This window comes from Malus sylvestris, chromosome 17 (assembly GCF_916048215.2).
Source record: "Malus sylvestris chromosome 17, drMalSylv7.2, whole genome shotgun sequence".
In the NCBI taxonomy this organism is placed as follows: domain Eukaryota; kingdom Viridiplantae; phylum Streptophyta; class Magnoliopsida; order Rosales; family Rosaceae; genus Malus; species Malus sylvestris.
Window position 1 is genome coordinate 25,908,213 of NC_062276.1, and position 17,882 is coordinate 25,926,094.

Genomic DNA, 17,882 nt, shown 5'->3' on the forward strand with positions numbered 1-17,882 from the left:
TTCGTCAAACGTGATTTATGTGTACCTCCATTCTTCCTTCCTCCACCACTATCATGAGCCTCTCTAGTCGACATCTCTCTCATCTCACCCCTTTCTTTTCTCTCTTCTCCTTAAGCCGAAGTCGCCTGCTGATTTTTCGAGATTTGAGAAAGATGAGAGTTAATCTGAAAGACAGTTAAGATTGGATGTACTGTGTTTGTCTTCCTTTTGGTGTGTTGGTTTATAGGTCTGCTTCAGATTGCCCAAATTGCCAATTGTACCGAAACTCTTTATATTGTACCGAAATCGAACTGGTACCGAAGGGTTCGGTACACCTTCAGTTCCAACATCATACTGACCCCCGCACGTGTGGCCGATTTTCAAGTTTACACGTGGACAACAAATGAGTGACGCGTGAGCACGTGTGGCCCTTAGGCTTTCACACGTAGGACAACATGCTCTGATATCATAATGAAATTGGGGTTCCACCATAAAACCAATTGGCAATATGGGAAGTAGCCCAAGACCATATAAGCACATAGCAAACCTTTTGTATTAAAACCTCAGACCTAACGGATTGAGCAGGTGGCCAAGTGGGGACAGTATTGGTGTTGTTGGAGTGGGCCCATAGCCCATCTACCTGAAATTTAAAATGGTATCAGAGCTAGGGGACGGGCTGCCATGTGATTGGGTGGGTCCCCTTTGGCCCCGCACGATGGGTGAGTCCCAACATGGCTCCACGTAGGCCAAAGATGCCATATGATTAGGTGGATCCCCGTTTGGCCCCATGCGATGGGTGACCCCCAACTTGGCTCCACGTGGTTGCCGATGTGTGGATCTCTACGTGTGACCCATAAAATGGGGTCTCATGTGCAGGGGAGTGTTGGAACTCATTGTCCCACATCGGCCAGAGGGCCAAAGAGAAAGCATTTTAAATAGAAATACCCCTCTCTAACTAACACCAAGGTCTTTTGTATTGAAACCCCACACCTGACGAATTGAGTAGGTGGCCAAGTGGGAACAGTATCAGTGTTGTTGGAGTGGGCCCATGGCCCGTCTACCTAAAATTTAAGATGGTATCAGAGCAGGTTGTCCCACGTGTGAAAGCCTAAGAGCCACACGTGCTCACACGTCACCCATTTGTTGTCCATATGTAGGCTTGAAAATCGGCCTTACGTGTGGGGACGTGTTGAGAGTTGAAATGTGAGAGATAATTTGTCCCACATCGATAAGTTGTCAACTTAGCTATGGGCTTATATGGTTTTGGGTAACTCCCCATATTGCCAATTAGTTTTATGGTGTAACCCCAATTTCATCATGGTACCAGAGCGGGTTGTCCTCGTGTGAAACCAAACGGCCACACGCGCTCCACATCACCCAGTTGTTGTCCATGTGTAGGCTTGAAAATCCGCCACACATGCGATGATGTGTTGAAAGTTGTCCCACATCGATGAAGGACAAGGTTTGTTATGTGCTTATATGGTCTTGGGCTACTCCTCATATTGTCAATTGGTTTTATGGTGGAACCTCAATTTCATCACATATTGTACCGTACCAGTACCGAAATTTTGTTTTAGGTTCAGTTTCAGTTCCACCCCTATCCCGAACAATACTGTGCCCACCCTTAGTTTATGTGTTTGATGGTCCTCACCCCTTTGGTACCTCGTACGCGATCATAGTCGATGAGCTAATCTCACCTATTCTCCATTTAAAATTTAAAATTAAAAAAATCAACTTTTTTGTTTCATAAACTCTCTTTCGATTTACCTTCCCTTCCCCCACCACTATTGCTTCGCCCTTCTTCATGAATCGATGGATAGATAGAGACCACAAAGATCCATGTATGCTTTAATGAGACATACAAATGAGGTGAGATTTTTGAGTTCAGAATGCATGAGTAGAATCTCAACACCCTATCTTATTTCTCGTTGTATCAACAAACTCAATGCCTAATCCTAAATCCTAACAAGCCAATTGACTTGATCCTTCATTGAACCAATCCTATAGCCTCATTTGCGTACCACAAATTCAAGAAATTTTAATATATCTTCGGAACGCGATATGGTACACTACATATTATAATATAAGTGGACGATAAGGTTAATATGTTCCATTTTAAGATATATTCTTCAATGACTCTCCACATATTTAGTGACCCAGTAAATGTGTCAACAAATAAAATAAAATCAATCCACATGACAAATTATGCTACTGTTAATCTCCAATTTTCACTCGAAATGGAATCATGCTTCCACAATCAATCTATAAGTTGGTATGTCCCATTTTAATATATAGTTTCATTTTTGTCTTTGCCTTTTTTTCTTGTATTTTTATCCATGTAGTTTCAATCTGTTTTCACTTTAGTCTTGTCAACTAAGTTAATTTTTCCTTCTATTTTGTGCACATCTTTTCATTTGACGGCTTGGACTAACGATGTAGAATGAACGTTCGAGAACAGAAGTGCAACCAAACAAAAGTGAAAACATGAATAAACTACGAAAACAATTGTGAAGATAGTTGAATCACACGTAAAAATTAAGCATACTCTTTTTTTTTCTGAAAAATTAAGTAGTTGAATCACACGTAAAAAGCAAGCATTCTCTTTGTTTTGTTTGGTTGAAAAATTAAGCAAACTTTATTATATTAGTCATGGTCAGTGGCTGTATATAATACATTTATATACGTCATTAACATATTGAGTGGTATTTCTATTCATTTATAAGTGGAAAAAAAAATCATAATTGATTTTCATGAGTTGCAAGTTTGATACTCAATTATAACTGATTCATTGTGTAGTTTAGCTCAAAAAATTTAGTCTCTTGAAAGCTAAGTTCCTTTCTCTCTGCTTGAGAGTTTTTCTCATTGTTTGTATGAGTTATTCAATTTCGTTCAGAACTAGTGGCCCTAACCCTAGCTTTAGCTTGGGCTGGTGGCCGTTCTCCCCTTCCTCTCTTTGTCTACTCTTTTCCTCCCTTCGATTGCTTTTTCCCTACTCTCTATACCGATTTGCCATTTTCTTCTTATCCAACTAGCGTCCCTCTTCCTTGTTCATCCATGCTCCGATCTACAGTCATGCTTGACTAAGATGGTCTGTAGAGCTTCGATGCTTGCACCAGCTCGGGTGTTCCCAACACCACCATCTTTTCTCTGTCTACCTTTGCTGGCAGTGTTGCTCGTGGATTTCCACGAACTTCTTTCTTTTGGCAGAGTGGTACTTGAGGTTGGATGCTATGATCAACGAGTCAACATGAGGTTGGAGGCGTGGAATTGGGCAAATCGAGATGTATTGATGCGGCAACAGTTGCAGCCGACTTTTCAACTTTCTTTAGTTTCTTCCGTGTTGGGCCTAAGTTGTTGGTTGAGCTCTGGTTTAATTTGTTTGGCTAGTCCATTTTGCTTGTTTATATTTTTTTAGTCTATGGGCCTTTGGTTTGTACAGCTAGTAAGTTTGCTTGTTTCTGGTTCGTAATAATATTACCTTTATACCCACAAAATACTGCACCATAAAGGATTGATCGTGCTCAAATCCAAATGGTTGATGCCTTATATATATATATATATATGGTTCGTAATAATATTACCTTTATACCCACAAAATAATGGTTGGATAATATTTTCCAAACCATAAAAGATTGACTGGGCTCAAATCCAAATGGTTGATGCCTTATATATATATATATATATATATATAAGGTAAAATTATCCAACCTTTTCTTTTATGGTCTGGAAAATATTATCCAATCATTATTTTGTGGTATAAAGGTAATATTATTATGAACCATATATATACATATATATATATATATAATCCCTATTTTCTGAAAGCACTCACATTAAACATCAAAACTTCAGGATACCAAGTCCTCGAAGGAACATAGCCCTTGGCATTAATATATCAAGTTTACTACAAAGTCACTAGTACAAATATGAATTTCCAAGTTTTAACCAAAAGTCCTAGAGATCATACACTTTTAATCCAAACAAATCAAGAAAATGCAAACATCAAAGTTCCCAAAACCATTAGGTGGTCATATATCAGTCTACCTTCAGATTGGTGTTTGATCAATGAAAGTAAACCAGTAGCCATCCAAAATAGTCTAGTCAATCTAGACAACATAGAATAATATTTTGACAGAACTGTTAAAATCAACTTTGACCGTCCAACCAGAAAATCTTATGAGTCCACTCAATCACATAGATCATTTGCTCCTAGCAAAATTTTTTTTTCTGGATCCATACCAATCGATAGGATAGGTCAAGATCAAGAGTTAATCAATTCATTAGCCAACAGGAAATTAAAAGCGGTAGACACTAGTTCATCCGTCAACCAACAAGAATTAATTACTGATTTAATTAATATCAAATTAAAATCAATATAAACAACCTCTCAAGTCACACATCTGAGATACCAATCTCATACCCAAGATCAAGGAGAACAAACTTCTCCAACAGAATCTGACTTCGAAGCAGGTCAGGTTTATCATCAACTTTTAGTTCTAAACAAACCTTTCAAATGGAACAAGAAAATGCTCAATGCTGATATTGAAGCCACAGAGAATATTCCCAAAAAGAACATTTTCAGAAACAAATATACCAAAGAACAAAAATTGGAAATTTACAAAGAATGGACCAATTTTATGGAAACCCACATATTTGAATTTTATGGAAACCCACAGATTTGAAGTATTTTTCTTCGATTATGTTGAAAAGTACTATGAGTATGCAAATAAATTAAAGGTAATAACAAAATAAAATTGGCTTAAAGAAGACAAAATCATTGTCTCTTCTAGCCACCCCTCACAAGAAACAATCCTCATCACAACTGCCAATACACATATTCCAACTACTCCTTTTAACCTTCCCAAGGAAGAGGCAGGAGTTAAACCAATTATTAAACAAAATAATTTCACCAACCAGAGTCTTCATACCATGGGAAAACAGTTATATAAAATAAAATAGATAAACTTTCTCAACCAAAACCAATACACAAAGAAAAACTATTAATTAACTTCCCATAGTCTTCTTTCGGCACAATCGCTTTAAAGACAATGTCTACAAGTCAAAAAAATAAAACAAATATATATATATATATATATATATATATATATATATATATGGGCTCAAATCCAAATGGTTGATGCACCATAAAAGATTGATTGGGCTCAAATCCATAGTTGATGCCATATATATATATATATATATATATGGGCTCAAATCCAAATCGCTGTGTGTATATATATATATAAAACTTTTGCAAACGTTTTCACTGGCTTTCTTCCTAGCCTGGTGGATAATTGCATAAGCATGATTCCATCTGGTTTCAGGTTCGAATGCTAGTATCGACTGAGATGGCGAGTGGCTGAATGATGATGATCATCAAGCATGCATGCATCAGTATGCCCTGTGTGTCTCCGTGTGTGTGTGTGTGTGTACGTACATATATATGGAAATGGATCCTCTCCGGATCACCAAAATGAGGTATTTCAAAATACCTCTGTTTTTTTCAATACATTAGGCATTTATGAACACATTTTTTTTAGAAAATGAGAAGAAAAGAGAGAACGTTTTTTGTTTTTTGGGGGGGGTGGGCCGGGGGGAAGGTTTTTGTTTTTGATATTTTTTTTGGGGGCGGCAGGGGGGGCGATATGAGAGATATTTTAACATCACCTATAGGTGAGGCTTCAATATAAAATTTAGCCACTCGCCATCTCAGCCACTCGACTGAGATGGCGAGTGGCTGAATGATGATGATCATCAAGCATGCATGCATCAGTATGCCCTGTGTGTCTCCGTGTGTGTGTGTGTGTGTACGTACATATATATGGAAATGGATCCTCTCCGGATCACCAAAATGAGGTATTTCAAAATACCTCTGTTTTTTCAATACATTAGGCATTTATGAACACATTTTTTTTAGAAAATGAGAAGAAAAGAGAGAACGTTTTTTGTTTTTTGGGGGGGGGGGTGGGCCGGGGGGAAGGTTTTTGTTTTTGATATTTTTTTTGGGGGCGGCAGGGGGGGCGATATGAGAGATATTTTAACATCACCTATAGGTGAGGCTTCAATATAAAATTTAGCCACTCGCCATCTCAGCCACTCGACTGAGATGGCGAGTGGCTGAATGATGATGATCATCAAGCATGCATGCATCAGTATGCCCTGTGTGTCTCCGTGTGTGTGTGTGTGTGTACGTACATATATATGGAAATGGATCCTCTCCGGATCACCAAAATGAGGTATTTCAAACTACCTCTGTTTTTTCAATACATTAGGCATTTATGAACACATTTTTTTTAGAAAATGAGAAGAAAAGAGAGAACGTTTTTTGTTTTTTGGGGGGGGGGGGTGGGCCGGGGGGAAGGTTTTTGTTTTTGATATTTTTTTTGGGGGCGGCAGGGGGGGCGATATGAGAGATATTTTAACATCACCTGTAGGTGAGGCTTCAATAAAAAACATTAAAATTTAGACATATGAAATTACATTGTTGCCCATCACCTTTTTTGTGTGATAGAAGACTAAATTGTCTTTTCACCCTCTTTTGGTTGACAAAGAGGGTTTCATTAATTAATAGAGATTTTACTCCCTTTTTTATTTTATTTTATTTCATTTAATAGATTAATTGCAGTAATAGTTCCTGAATTTTAGTTTAATTGGAGCTTTGGTCCATGAGCTAAAACTATAAGGAAAACTAATAAAAATGACTGAAAACTTTGAGTTTTAACAATAAGGACAAAATAAAAGGTAAAGTGAATAATATCAGGATTGACTTTTTAGTGTAAAATTTTGGTTTTTCGTTAAAGTGAACAGTTCCGGGAGTTTTTCGTTAAAGTTCCCAAAAATCTATGAGTCCCTTAACTTCCTACAGTACGTGATAATGGTCTCTTTGATAACTCCAGTAGAATTTTTAGTTCATATTTGCTCTTGAAATGCTTTATTTCGGATAAAATATCTACCAGCGTTAATCAAAAGGACTCTCCAATTTTTTTTCTAATGACAACAAAAACTAAACAATGTTAGATGCTCATTTTCAAATTTTCATATGCCTATTTTGTTATCTATAACCTCCTCTGCTATATCTTTTTTGGTCGAATTTCTCCTACTACTATATATTAAACATAGTAATAATACTTCTTTTTTAACTATTTAGGTTTTAGCTCGACTATACGGTACCATTTGGTACGTGGGACCGGACGGAACGGAGTGGGATGAGACGTTCAGTCTCACGTTTGGTGCCCTTAAAATGGATGGAACGTGCTGTTCCACGCGACGAATTTTGGGTGAATTTTCGTTCTGCCTCATCCCCCTGGAACAACTCGTTCCACATCGTGAAACACAAAATTATAACCTCTCATTCTTCTTCTTCTTCCTCCTTGTTTCCATCTGAGGGCATCTTTGCTCCCTCTCTGCTCCATCCCGTCCCGTCCTGTCCCGTCCCATCCCATTCCGTTTCGTCCCGTCCCGTATGCATACCAAACGATACCTACAAGAACATGAGTTCCAACCATAGTATTGGACTACTCTCTGTCATTTGTATTTACCAAAATATATAATGATGGGTGGTACTAGGTTGTGTTTAGAAAACTTATTTATCATCGTGTTGAGATTTATATTCGTGCAGATTTCGAGTCGTTAGAAATTATCACCTAAATCAACGTATGCTAACACCAATTTGAATAATTTGGTCAATTTTGTGTCCACTCCTAATAAAACCATTGTATACTTATATTTTTATGCATTGCATACTTTAATTCTTTGAAATATAGCTCAACTCAAGATTTTCTTAGAATGCTGGTATGAGATGAAAACATATATATTGAGAACAATTGTGAGTCTAAAATTACTATCAAATCAATATCCATATATTGAGGACAATTGGACTACTGTGAAATCTTTTCTTTTCATCCTAATTTGTGTGTTTAGGGACTCAAATTGTCAAATTAAATATTTGTAGCCAAGATTTGACAAAATATATATAGTAGCCCAGATGAACTCAAACAAGAGGGGATATTTAAGGGGTCTTCCTGCGGGTGGGCCCACATCCAAATGGTTGAAATGGAAGTATAAATCGCACAAGTTAATTTCCTTTCACGGAAGTATTCACTGGTCTTCTTCCAGCCTTGTGGTAAAGTGCGTTAGCATTTGACCCTCATGGTTTCGGGTTCGAAGGCTGGTATAGCTGAGAAAGAAAATGATAATCCAACCAAAACCCTAGTTGCCACCAAATGAGGTATTCTGAAAAATACCTCTGTTTTTATGTCAAATTACGTTGTTAATAAACAAGCATATGCATTTTTTTTAATATCGAACGATATTGTAAGACCTCTATAAAGTTATAATTTTTTATAATTTTAAACTAATTATTACTTAATAGAGGTGTAGTTAAAAAATATTATTTATTAACTTATTTATCCTTTATGAATGTTGTATTTACTAAATAGGATTCATGAGGATGTCGTATGGAAATTTCAATTTCATGCCAAAAAGCTGTAAATATGTTTGAGAAGTTAAAAACATTTTAGCTTCAACAAGAAGATGTTCATGTAAACGAAATATTACGTACTCAAAAGCTCAAAGATGTGGAATAAATTCTAAAAGCTAAAGCACTGTCCCAAATAACAAAAGCATCTGAATTTCTAGTAATTATATTCTCATATGCATATAGATCGGCAAACTTATACATCAAATAAATGCCATGTTACAAAGGGTCAAATTAAAACAATGAATAAATAATATTGGTAATTGGTTACGCCCCCAAACCATTAAATTCTATTATTTGCATAAATTTGCACCGGCCTTCTTCCTGGCCTGGTGGATGAGAGCAGAAGATGGCTTTCGTTAGGTCTCGGGTTCGAAGGCTGGTATCAGTTGAGATGGCGAGTTTGATGATTTATGGTGCTAGAGAGTTTAAGGAGAGTCCACTTTTCAAAGAGTTTTCCTTAGCATTTCTCGTATATATCTATCCATTGAAACAAAATGAGGTATTTCAAAATACCTCTGTTTTTTTAATATTTTTTTTATATAGTTTTCTCCCCTCTGTTTTATTTTATTGGATTAATCTCAGTTTATTACCTTGTAGTTTCTTGAATTTTAACATTTGATATATCAAGTTTTTTTCATCCCAATTTGGTACCTAAAATCATAATTTTAGAATACTTTCATACATTCGTTAAGTTTTCAGTTAGATCATCTGTTAACTAATGACGTGGTATCTATGTGGACAATAACTAAGTGCCACGTATTAATATGGCCCTACATGAATATTAATAATTAAAAATTGAAAAAAAAACCTATAAAGTCTCGAAGACTCCTCTCACCCCCAAGCCTCCACATTTTTCAAGGAGAGTCCACTTTTCAAAGAGTTTTCCTTAGCATTTCTCGTATATATCTATCCATTGAAACAAAATGAGGTATTTCAAAATACCTCTGTTTTTTTAATATTTTTTTTATATAGTTTTCTCCCCTCTGTTTTATTTTATTGGATTAATCTCAGTTTATTACCTTGTAGTTTCTTGGATTTTAACATTTGATATATCAAGTTTTTTTCATCCCAATTTGGTACCTAAAATCATAATTTTAGAATACTTTCATACATTCGTTAAGTTTTCAGTTAGATCATCTGTTAACTAATGACGTGGTATCTATGTGGACAATAACTAAGTGCCACGTATTAATATGGCCCTACATGAATATTAATAATTAAAAATTGAAAAAAAAACCTATAAAGTCTCGAAGACTCCTCTCACCCCCAAGCCTCCACATTTTTCAAGGCCTCTCACCTCTCTGGGATTTCTTCTAACCCTCTCACCCTCTCTCTCGAAGCTCTTCTCTCTCTGTCTCCATTCTAAAAATCTCCCATCTTCGACTTCCATCCCCAAATCCAATCAATTTCAACCATCCAAACTTATTAAACCCACCCCAAGTTTTGAAAAAGTTTTTAAAAAAAAAACCCAAATTTAAAGGATAGGAGGAAGAAGAAGATGAAGAAATTTGGAGGGACATGTTAAATGTGACAAAAACATCCAATTTCGGTTAATGTAAAGGTGATTGGTAAATTTTCAGCTGTGTGTATGCAAAGCATATTGCCATATCTTCACCAACCAAAGCTATTCTTAAACTGATATGTTATTATAGGATACAAAAAGTATCAATTTCAAACACGACACATGTTTCACGATGTGTATTTAATTAATACGTTTCAAAGCGATTAACACTGTTCAACTAATATATATTATTAAGATGATAACCTTTCACATTTATCATAAATATTTACCATAAGCACCTTGCTATGCACTTGGACAATTTTTCCAAGTTTTGAAAAAGTTTTTTAAAAAAAAACCCAAATTTAAAGGATAGGAGGAAGAAGAAGATGAAGAAATTTGGAGGGACATGTTAAATGTGACAAAAACATCCAATTTCGGTTAATGTAAAGGTGATTGGTAAATTTTCAGCTGTGTGTATGCAAATCATATTGCCATATCTTCACCAACCAAAGCTATTCTTAAACTGATATGTTATTATAGGATACAAAAAGTATCAATTTCAAACACGACACATGTTTCACGATGTGTATTTAATTAACACGTTTCAAAGCGATTAACACTGTTCAACTAATATATATTATTAAGATGATAACCTTTCACATTTATCATAAATATTTACCATAAGCACCTTGCTATGCACTTGGACAATTTTTCCAAGTCCAGTGCATACAGTCGATGCTTTCAATCATCCCAGGAAAACCTCGCATCTCGCCCTTTTTCAGAAGCCTTTGCAAGTCCATCTCAGTAGGTCTCCGGAGGTACTCTGCAGTGTAGATAGATTCAATTGCTCCGCAAAACCTCATCAGGGACTCAAGAATGATTGATTTTCCCATCCTTGCTATCTCATCCACTTGGTCTGCAGATGCTCTATATACAAGCATTCGTAAGGCAGCAGTAATTTTTTGCTTAGGAAAGAGACTCATAACACCAAAAGCATCCTTCTTTTGCACAAAGTAAGAATCATGGTTGCAAACATCAATCATGATTTTGTTGAACAAATGTCGTTTCATTCTAAAACAACTTCTAAAGTACGTATCAAGGAATGCACTATTACAAACAAAATAATCATTCAAGAGATCCGTACCTCGTCTTTGATTGCTTCAATCAAGGTTTGCAGAACGGTTGGGCCTATAGATATGAGCCACAGCTTGGATGACTCGACGGGAATGTGAGGCTCTGGCCATTCTTGCTTCGTCATCTTTCCTTCTACGCTCCTCATCCTCTTCCATCTCATTTTGGGCCACCTGGAGATTGAACATTCCTTCTGATTGGTTAAACAATTATTCCTCTTGCTGATCGATTTCCCACATCATCCTTGAAGAAGAAGACATTGTAAGAAGGAAGCATAAACTATGAATAATGATAGAGATCTTGAGAAAATTGGTGTGAGATTTTTTAGGATAGATGGTGGATTGTATGGATGATTCATAAAGGATTAGGTTGTAGATAATGTCACATGGCATGCCGTCATTCGTTAAAAATATGATCAAAATCTATCCTCAAAGATTGTAAACAGATTGTGATACGTGGCGCGACGTGATTGGTTAAAAATCTTATCGGAAATCTATCCTCAACAATTCTAAAAAGGTAACAACACGTAGCACGACGACATTGGATAAAAATCTTATTGAAATCCATCACCAATAATTGTCTTTTCGGATAATGACACGTGGTACAACGAGAACGATTAAAAATCTTATCCGAAATTACAAACAAAATTATTTTGTATTATTTTATAAATAAATAAAATACTAATATTTTATTGTCTATTGTCAGGGCTATTCAATGTAAGAATTGAAGATATAAAATACAGTTACTGTTTATTAAGAGCAATTATTGTTAACTGTGTGGATTAAATAGTGAATAGCCCTAGAGGACCTTAGCAATGATGAAATTGCTCTAAAGATATGCAGTGGGCCTTGGGCACCCTTTTGATCGTCAAACATTCAAATAGTTAAATGAGAAAACTTCCCCTCGCAATAAGCTCCTCAGATTGATTGATTCACTGAGATATAGAGACTGAACAATCTAATCATATCATTTGACAAAAAAAAAAAACAATCTAATCAGATCATATTAAGTAGAGTCCTGATTCCTGGGATAATTTTTAGTTGTGACGGGAATACGGATGGTACACCACGTGTTTTTATGCAAGTAGTGGAAATTTTTAATTTTTAAGTTATTAACCTTTTAACACAGGGACACGTGGTGTACCACTTCGTATGACGGGAACATTGAAAAATCTCTCCTTACTGCTGATAGTTCTGAGCATATTTTTGGTACAAGAGAAATGCTAAGGATACTTAATATTATAAAATATTGTATCTTTTTTTTTCTTTCTGAAAGAAAATATTGTATCTTTTTTTAGTATCTTTTTAGCATTTTACTTCGGTACAAAATTGTAGACTATAGCAATTGGGCAATGAATTACAATTAATCAAAATGGTTGTGAAACTTGACAGATCAAGATGAGAATTTGTATTATATTTCTTATATTAATGAGACGAGATATTCAAATTCAAGACAATCTATAATAAGTTAGGTTAGCGAGACCAAATTTATAAATTAAATAATATAAAGGTTGATGATTGGATGGCTATTTAAATGTTAATTAACGTGCTTATTTTCTATTAGTTACACATCATTTGATTTAAAAACGTAGTCTTCCTGATATTATCCTTCTTAATACTTGGAAAAAAATTACTAGATTAAACCATTTGAAAACATTTTTGTAAGAAATAATTTGCTTATGAGTGTCTTTGTTAGAATCACTTTCAAGTGTTTTCATAAAAAAGCACTAACAAATGCTTTTATGTTTCAAAATTGTTTGTTTTACAAAGTGCAATCAGAAACGTCGTTGATTATCTGAAAATGCCTTTCAGCATTCAAAAATTACTTCAATAACAAGGAACCAGTTGTTGAGCATTCATAGATTACTTCAAAAACAAGGAACTAGTTGGTGGAGAGTCAATATTCAGAGAGATTTAATCTATAATTTATTTTCATTTATTTGATTTATGAGACTCAGAACAACTAGCCATGCATACGCATGGAATCATAAGTAGAATTCATTTTCATTTAAAGTTACAATTAGTTGGGGAGAAGAACTTATATGAAATGAGTTCACCGTTATATAGCATTCCTTATCCATTGATACATTTAACGTACAAGTTTTCCTCCACATGATCACAATGTACTTTTGGATTGAAACACCACGTGGCAGTGAACCATTCCATATATAAGCTGTTCTCCTATACAAAGGCAGGCAGGTAGATCGACTAACAGTGAAATAAAATCACAGCATTTTCTCGATGTCTAGTTTTCTTCTTCTCAAATGCACAACTAGCTACTCCCAACTGGTACAGTCGCAGTGGGTCAAATTAGCTTGGTTTTGAGTAAAACTTTGAAACACTAACAAGGTAGCCGTACACAAAGAACACACATTTCTTTAATTGTTTTGCATTGGGTACCTAACCCCAGCTGCCAAGACTCGTTGCTGCTGTATCTGCAGTGCCATACAGAAGAATAACCAATGGTTTGGCTCAAGATAGATACGGTATCATCAATATTAAAGGAGCAGTTAGGTGGTAGGTTTAATTATAATTACCTGGAATAATTCATGTAGTTTGTTCTTAAGGTAACAATATTCATGTTCCAGCAGCTCTAAGGCTCTCAAGCACCTGAATAATACATAGGCAATACGATTCATGTTTCTTTCCCAAAATGTGGAACATAATATAGCGAGAACATGACGAGTACTATTATTTGTACCGTTTCATAAAATGAATCCAATACAAATAAGGTCCACGTTTATTAGAGAAATTATAAGACGGTTGAGAGTTGAGACGGTGATTTATTGAAGAATAAATGAAATATGTGAACGCGCGACTACTGAGGAGAGAAAAATGAGGAAGAGAGTAACTGACTGACCCAGCACGGTTATTGTGTTCAGAAGCAGCGCGAAAAGCGACGCAGACGTTTCTGATTCTCTTGGCACCAATGCTTGAGCTGCTTCCCATAAACTGATTCAAATGTGTTCCCATTTTCTTGTAGTCCGAGAACTCCCTATCCATCCTGTTGTTTACATGTTCATTTCAGTTCAGTTCAATGTTTCACCAACCACCAAACCGACAACCAAAAATTAACCAATTAAATCGCTCAATGAGAGAGAGAAATAGAGAGAGAGAGACTCACAACAATCCTCTGAGATTTCTCAACAGCTTCTCGGACTCATGAAAATATATGTTCACAACTTCAGAAACAAAGTTTGGGGAGCTCTCGTCCTGGAGTTGTTGAAGCTGCAAGAATTGCTCATCCAATACTCCCTATACATTTAACAACAACAAAATACCGATAAACACCAATTAACTGCGTTCATAAACATTAATCTTCAATAGTAATGAAGAACATTAAAATAAAGCGAAACAAGTTATTTTATCAGCAGTTACCTGGTGAAAGAGCATCGCGAGCAAACGATTCATGTCTGCTCGCAACTGATCGACACCCAACCCCAACATCCACACTGGCAGACCCGTCTTGGCTAAACACTTGGTTCACCCACAGAACAAGAATTTGATAATATTAATAGTGAGAGGTTTTACCTGCTTCACACCAGCACCTCTAGGGTTTAGGTTCTGTGTTTACAATTTTGTTGTGCTTCTGCTCTTTCACTTGTTCTATATATAGAAGCGGGAAGGCCACCTGGGATTCAAAGCAATGTACCGATTGAATTGGACCCCACTGTTTGCCTAAATTAATTAAATAAAGTTGTATTAATATAAATTAATTTTCAAACCCTAAACCTCGAGCATGCATTGTGTAACATATCGAGGCGAATGTGGGGTATCAACCGGACCAGCCTATACACCACAGGCCTCAGCTCTCAACATCCCAACCCTAATATTTGATAAAGGGTTATTTGATTGGCACCCCATATTTTGTTGATTACATCATATATCTACTTTTTAAATTAAAAAAATATCTTAATACATCCCATATTCTTTCTCAAGCTACCCTCACACCCTAAATTCTTCACATACACCCCACATCAAACCCGCGTATTCGTCTTCACAAACTTGTTTCCTCCAGATTTCTTTTCAATTTTCATATCAGTAACCTATATAATTCTTCAATCTTTCCTTTAGTCGAAATGAGTTTTCATTAAAGTAAAGATAAAAGGACACAAACCTCACCCAAACTGACTCGAGGGCAAAAGGGTTTAAGTCTTGCAGTTGTATGTATATATATTGAAGTGATGGAGTTTCACATTGAGTTTTCAAACTTCTACGGAAAACCTGTTCATTCTTTTCTGGAAAAATAGTCATATTGCTAATGTGAGAGCATAGAAGTAAATTTTAGGCATGCCTCAAAGAAAGAATTTGGGGTGTATTTAGAATCTTCTTTTTTATTTTTAGAACATTTTAGGGCTTAAATAGTCGTTTTATGAACAATTTAATATTAAGTTATTATATGGGATGTAATCGACAAAATATGAGGTGTTAATAAAAAAAAACCCTTTGATAAAATAAATTAAGATTGAGTGACTGATGAATGAGTGAAAAAGTGAGGTGAGGGAGGTGGTGACCTGCTGTCCCCGTAGCCAGTGAGCTCGCGTGCTGTCTGTTATGGCAGGTTGGTGCGGCGGTGAAGCCTCATTTTCACCCGACAACTGCCTGCACCCGGTTACTTGTCAGTCACTCACTCCAATATTCCCCACACACAAACCCCCACAGTTTACTTAAACAAGAAAGAGAAGAAACAAAACCATATCATTTGAATGAACCTCCACTACACTTTAGAATTTTCAACATATTTTATGGTTTTGCTTCACTTTTTTCCCTACTTTTTCTTTGTCACTTTCTTGAAAAAATGTTGGCTGGTTGTTGTTACCTTCTTTTTTGGCTCACTGAGTTGCAGAGAATTGAAGCCTGCTGCTAAGAAAGAAATAAGCAGACACTTTTGGTTCTGGGAAACTGGGATCTGAGAAAGAGCTATCTTTCTAGCACCCCTGATAAACAAGGCTCGCAGAGCAAACACACCTGGACCTCACGGTGGTGACAAACACTGATCTAGGTGGTCACGTCACAAAATGGATTTTCATTGTTTAATCTATGTGTAGGTGTATGTATAAAGAAAAGGGGTTCGTTACAGGATGAGGATGAGGAGAAACATTTTATAATGTCCGGTATTTAAACAGATATTTAACGTGGTATAAAATAAGTAGAAAAATACAAAAACATATATCACATCATTCACTTATATTATATGTAGTGTATTACTTGAATACCGGCTATTTAAAAAAAAAGGGTCTCACATAAACATATGAATATGATGAAGGGACTTTTCAAAAGGGCGTGATGGGCATTGGAACCTGCTCAGTCAGGTTAACATTTCAACAAAAACAAGCACACAATTTTATAGGCCATCATTTCAATTTATTCTTAGTTTCTTATCGTTTGAGAAAAAGAGAAAAGAGAAGCAATCATTTTCTATATGGGACTAATATGATTTGGCTTATTAGAGTGGTGACGTTCAACCTTGAAGTTGTTGCCCTTTCCCATTTCTCTTCTCTTCATTAGCTACTAATGAGTAATGAATTACATAACTTTGTAGCAAATTTTGGATCAAAAAGGTTTATATGATGGCTCTTTTTTTTTTTTTGACCCATATATACATAATGACTGCAAAAGTTTAGTAATAATTAATGTTATATATGGTGGCTATTTTAATTTCAAAATTTTGGATCCCGCCCTAAGTATAATTTCATGAACTTCAAATTTTTTTTTCTTTCGAAACCTGTATTGCACCAGGAAAATTTTTACGAGGAGTTTATCATGATGTTTTTGGAGTGTTGATACCTTTTTATGTAAAGAAACTAAATAAACTCTCAAATTCCAGGTTGTAACGTTTGTAGCAACTCAAATTTTTTGTTTCCAGCTGAGAAGAGGTGGCCTCTCTTCTCTGCTGCTCCGGCATGAATTTCTGCCTAAGTAATTACTAAATTGATTGAATGAAAGAGGGTTTGTGAACTAAAACTAAATTAAAATTTTGAATTACAAATGAGTAACCAAGTAACAGAAAATTGCAGCAAAGCCATCTATGTTCATTGTTCACCCTTTTTCTTCCATTGTGCATTCTAAAGAGCGAAATTTTTTTAGTGTGTCTGAAACACAATCCGGTACCCCAAATGTCCTTATACAATTTATTGAAGAAAAAAATCAATTTAAAACCAATTATATTATTACATTTAGTATACCGGACTATGTTACGAAAAGAGTCTCCTAAAAAGCTAATTGGTTCCGATCAAAGTTACCTTAACACAAGAGCTTTATTCATTCAATGAAAGAATTATCAAACTGAAATGCTTGAAAATGCAACTATCACAAGGTAGCTCAGTGGTTAGAGTCGAATTTTAGGCCCATATCCCACATGATATGTAGTGGACTCAAATTCTGACGTTAATAAATCACATGATAATGACCACGGATAAGCTGAAAAGCCTAAGTTAGTCTTCATGATCTCCGAAAGGATGGACTGCTGCATCTACAATTTTTTTTTAATAAAAAAATTGCTTAAACATGCAGTGATAACATTACTTTATGTGGCATATGTGTCTCTGGAAATGGAAGACATATTTTTTACTTTGACAGTAGTACAAAGTGCGCACGAACCATCCTAGCCTATGTGATGGGTTTAAGTGTAGTAAAACTTAATTTTATATGTGAAGCATGTTACTTAATTAATTTGCTAATAACTACCTCGACTTGCATGCTCACATAAAAAGCGTGCCTTGACGTAAGCAAACTCTTATCAGTATTGTTTAATACGAGAAATTTTTCAATGTGACCAGTACACGGAGTAGTA

At 35.7% G+C, this 17,882-nt stretch overlaps 1 protein-coding gene and 1 long non-coding RNA gene across 4 annotated transcripts; one reads left to right on the plus strand and one right to left on the minus strand.

Annotated features, from left to right (window-relative positions):
• Positions 1-5,239: 5,239 nt before the first annotated feature.
• LOC126611570 (uncharacterized) lies at positions 5,240-9,414 on the plus strand. 3 transcript variants are annotated; one of them, XR_007618903.1, is made up of 3 exons: positions 5,240-5,334; positions 6,094-6,215; positions 9,387-9,414. It is a non-coding gene; the product is annotated as an uncharacterized LOC126611570 (long non-coding RNA). The 3 variants fall into 3 exon arrangements; XR_007618901.1 differs by lacking the exon at positions 9,387-9,414 and adding an exon at positions 8,958-8,985; XR_007618902.1 differs by lacking the exons at positions 6,094-6,215; positions 9,387-9,414 and adding an exon at positions 5,714-5,859.
• Positions 9,415-13,127: 3,713 nt separating this feature from the next.
• On the minus strand, positions 13,128-14,656 carry LOC126611571 (pseudo histidine-containing phosphotransfer protein 6). The gene is made up of 5 exons (XM_050279868.1): positions 14,468-14,656; positions 14,214-14,344; positions 13,950-14,093; positions 13,627-13,699; positions 13,128-13,524 (listed from the first exon to the last, which is right to left on the minus strand). Exons 1-5 carry the CDS (start codon positions 14,534-14,536, stop codon positions 13,468-13,470), a joined length of 474 nt encoding a protein of 157 aa, XP_050135825.1. The 5' UTR covers positions 14,537-14,656; the 3' UTR covers positions 13,128-13,467.
• Positions 14,657-17,882: the final 3,226 nt, after the last annotated feature.

Coding starts and splice junctions, on each gene's coding strand:
- LOC126611571 (XM_050279868.1), bottom strand. CDS start 14,536: ATGTTGGGGTTGGGTGTCGATCAGTTGCGAGCAGACATGAATCGTTTG. Junction 14,345..14,467: donor TCGCGATGCTCTTTCACCAG/GTAACTGCTGAT, acceptor TTAAATGTATAG/GGAGTATTGGATGAGCAATT. Junction 14,094..14,213: donor AGAAATCTCAGAGGATTGTT/GTGAGTCTCTCT, acceptor TGTAAACAACAG/GATGGATAGGGAGTTCTCGG.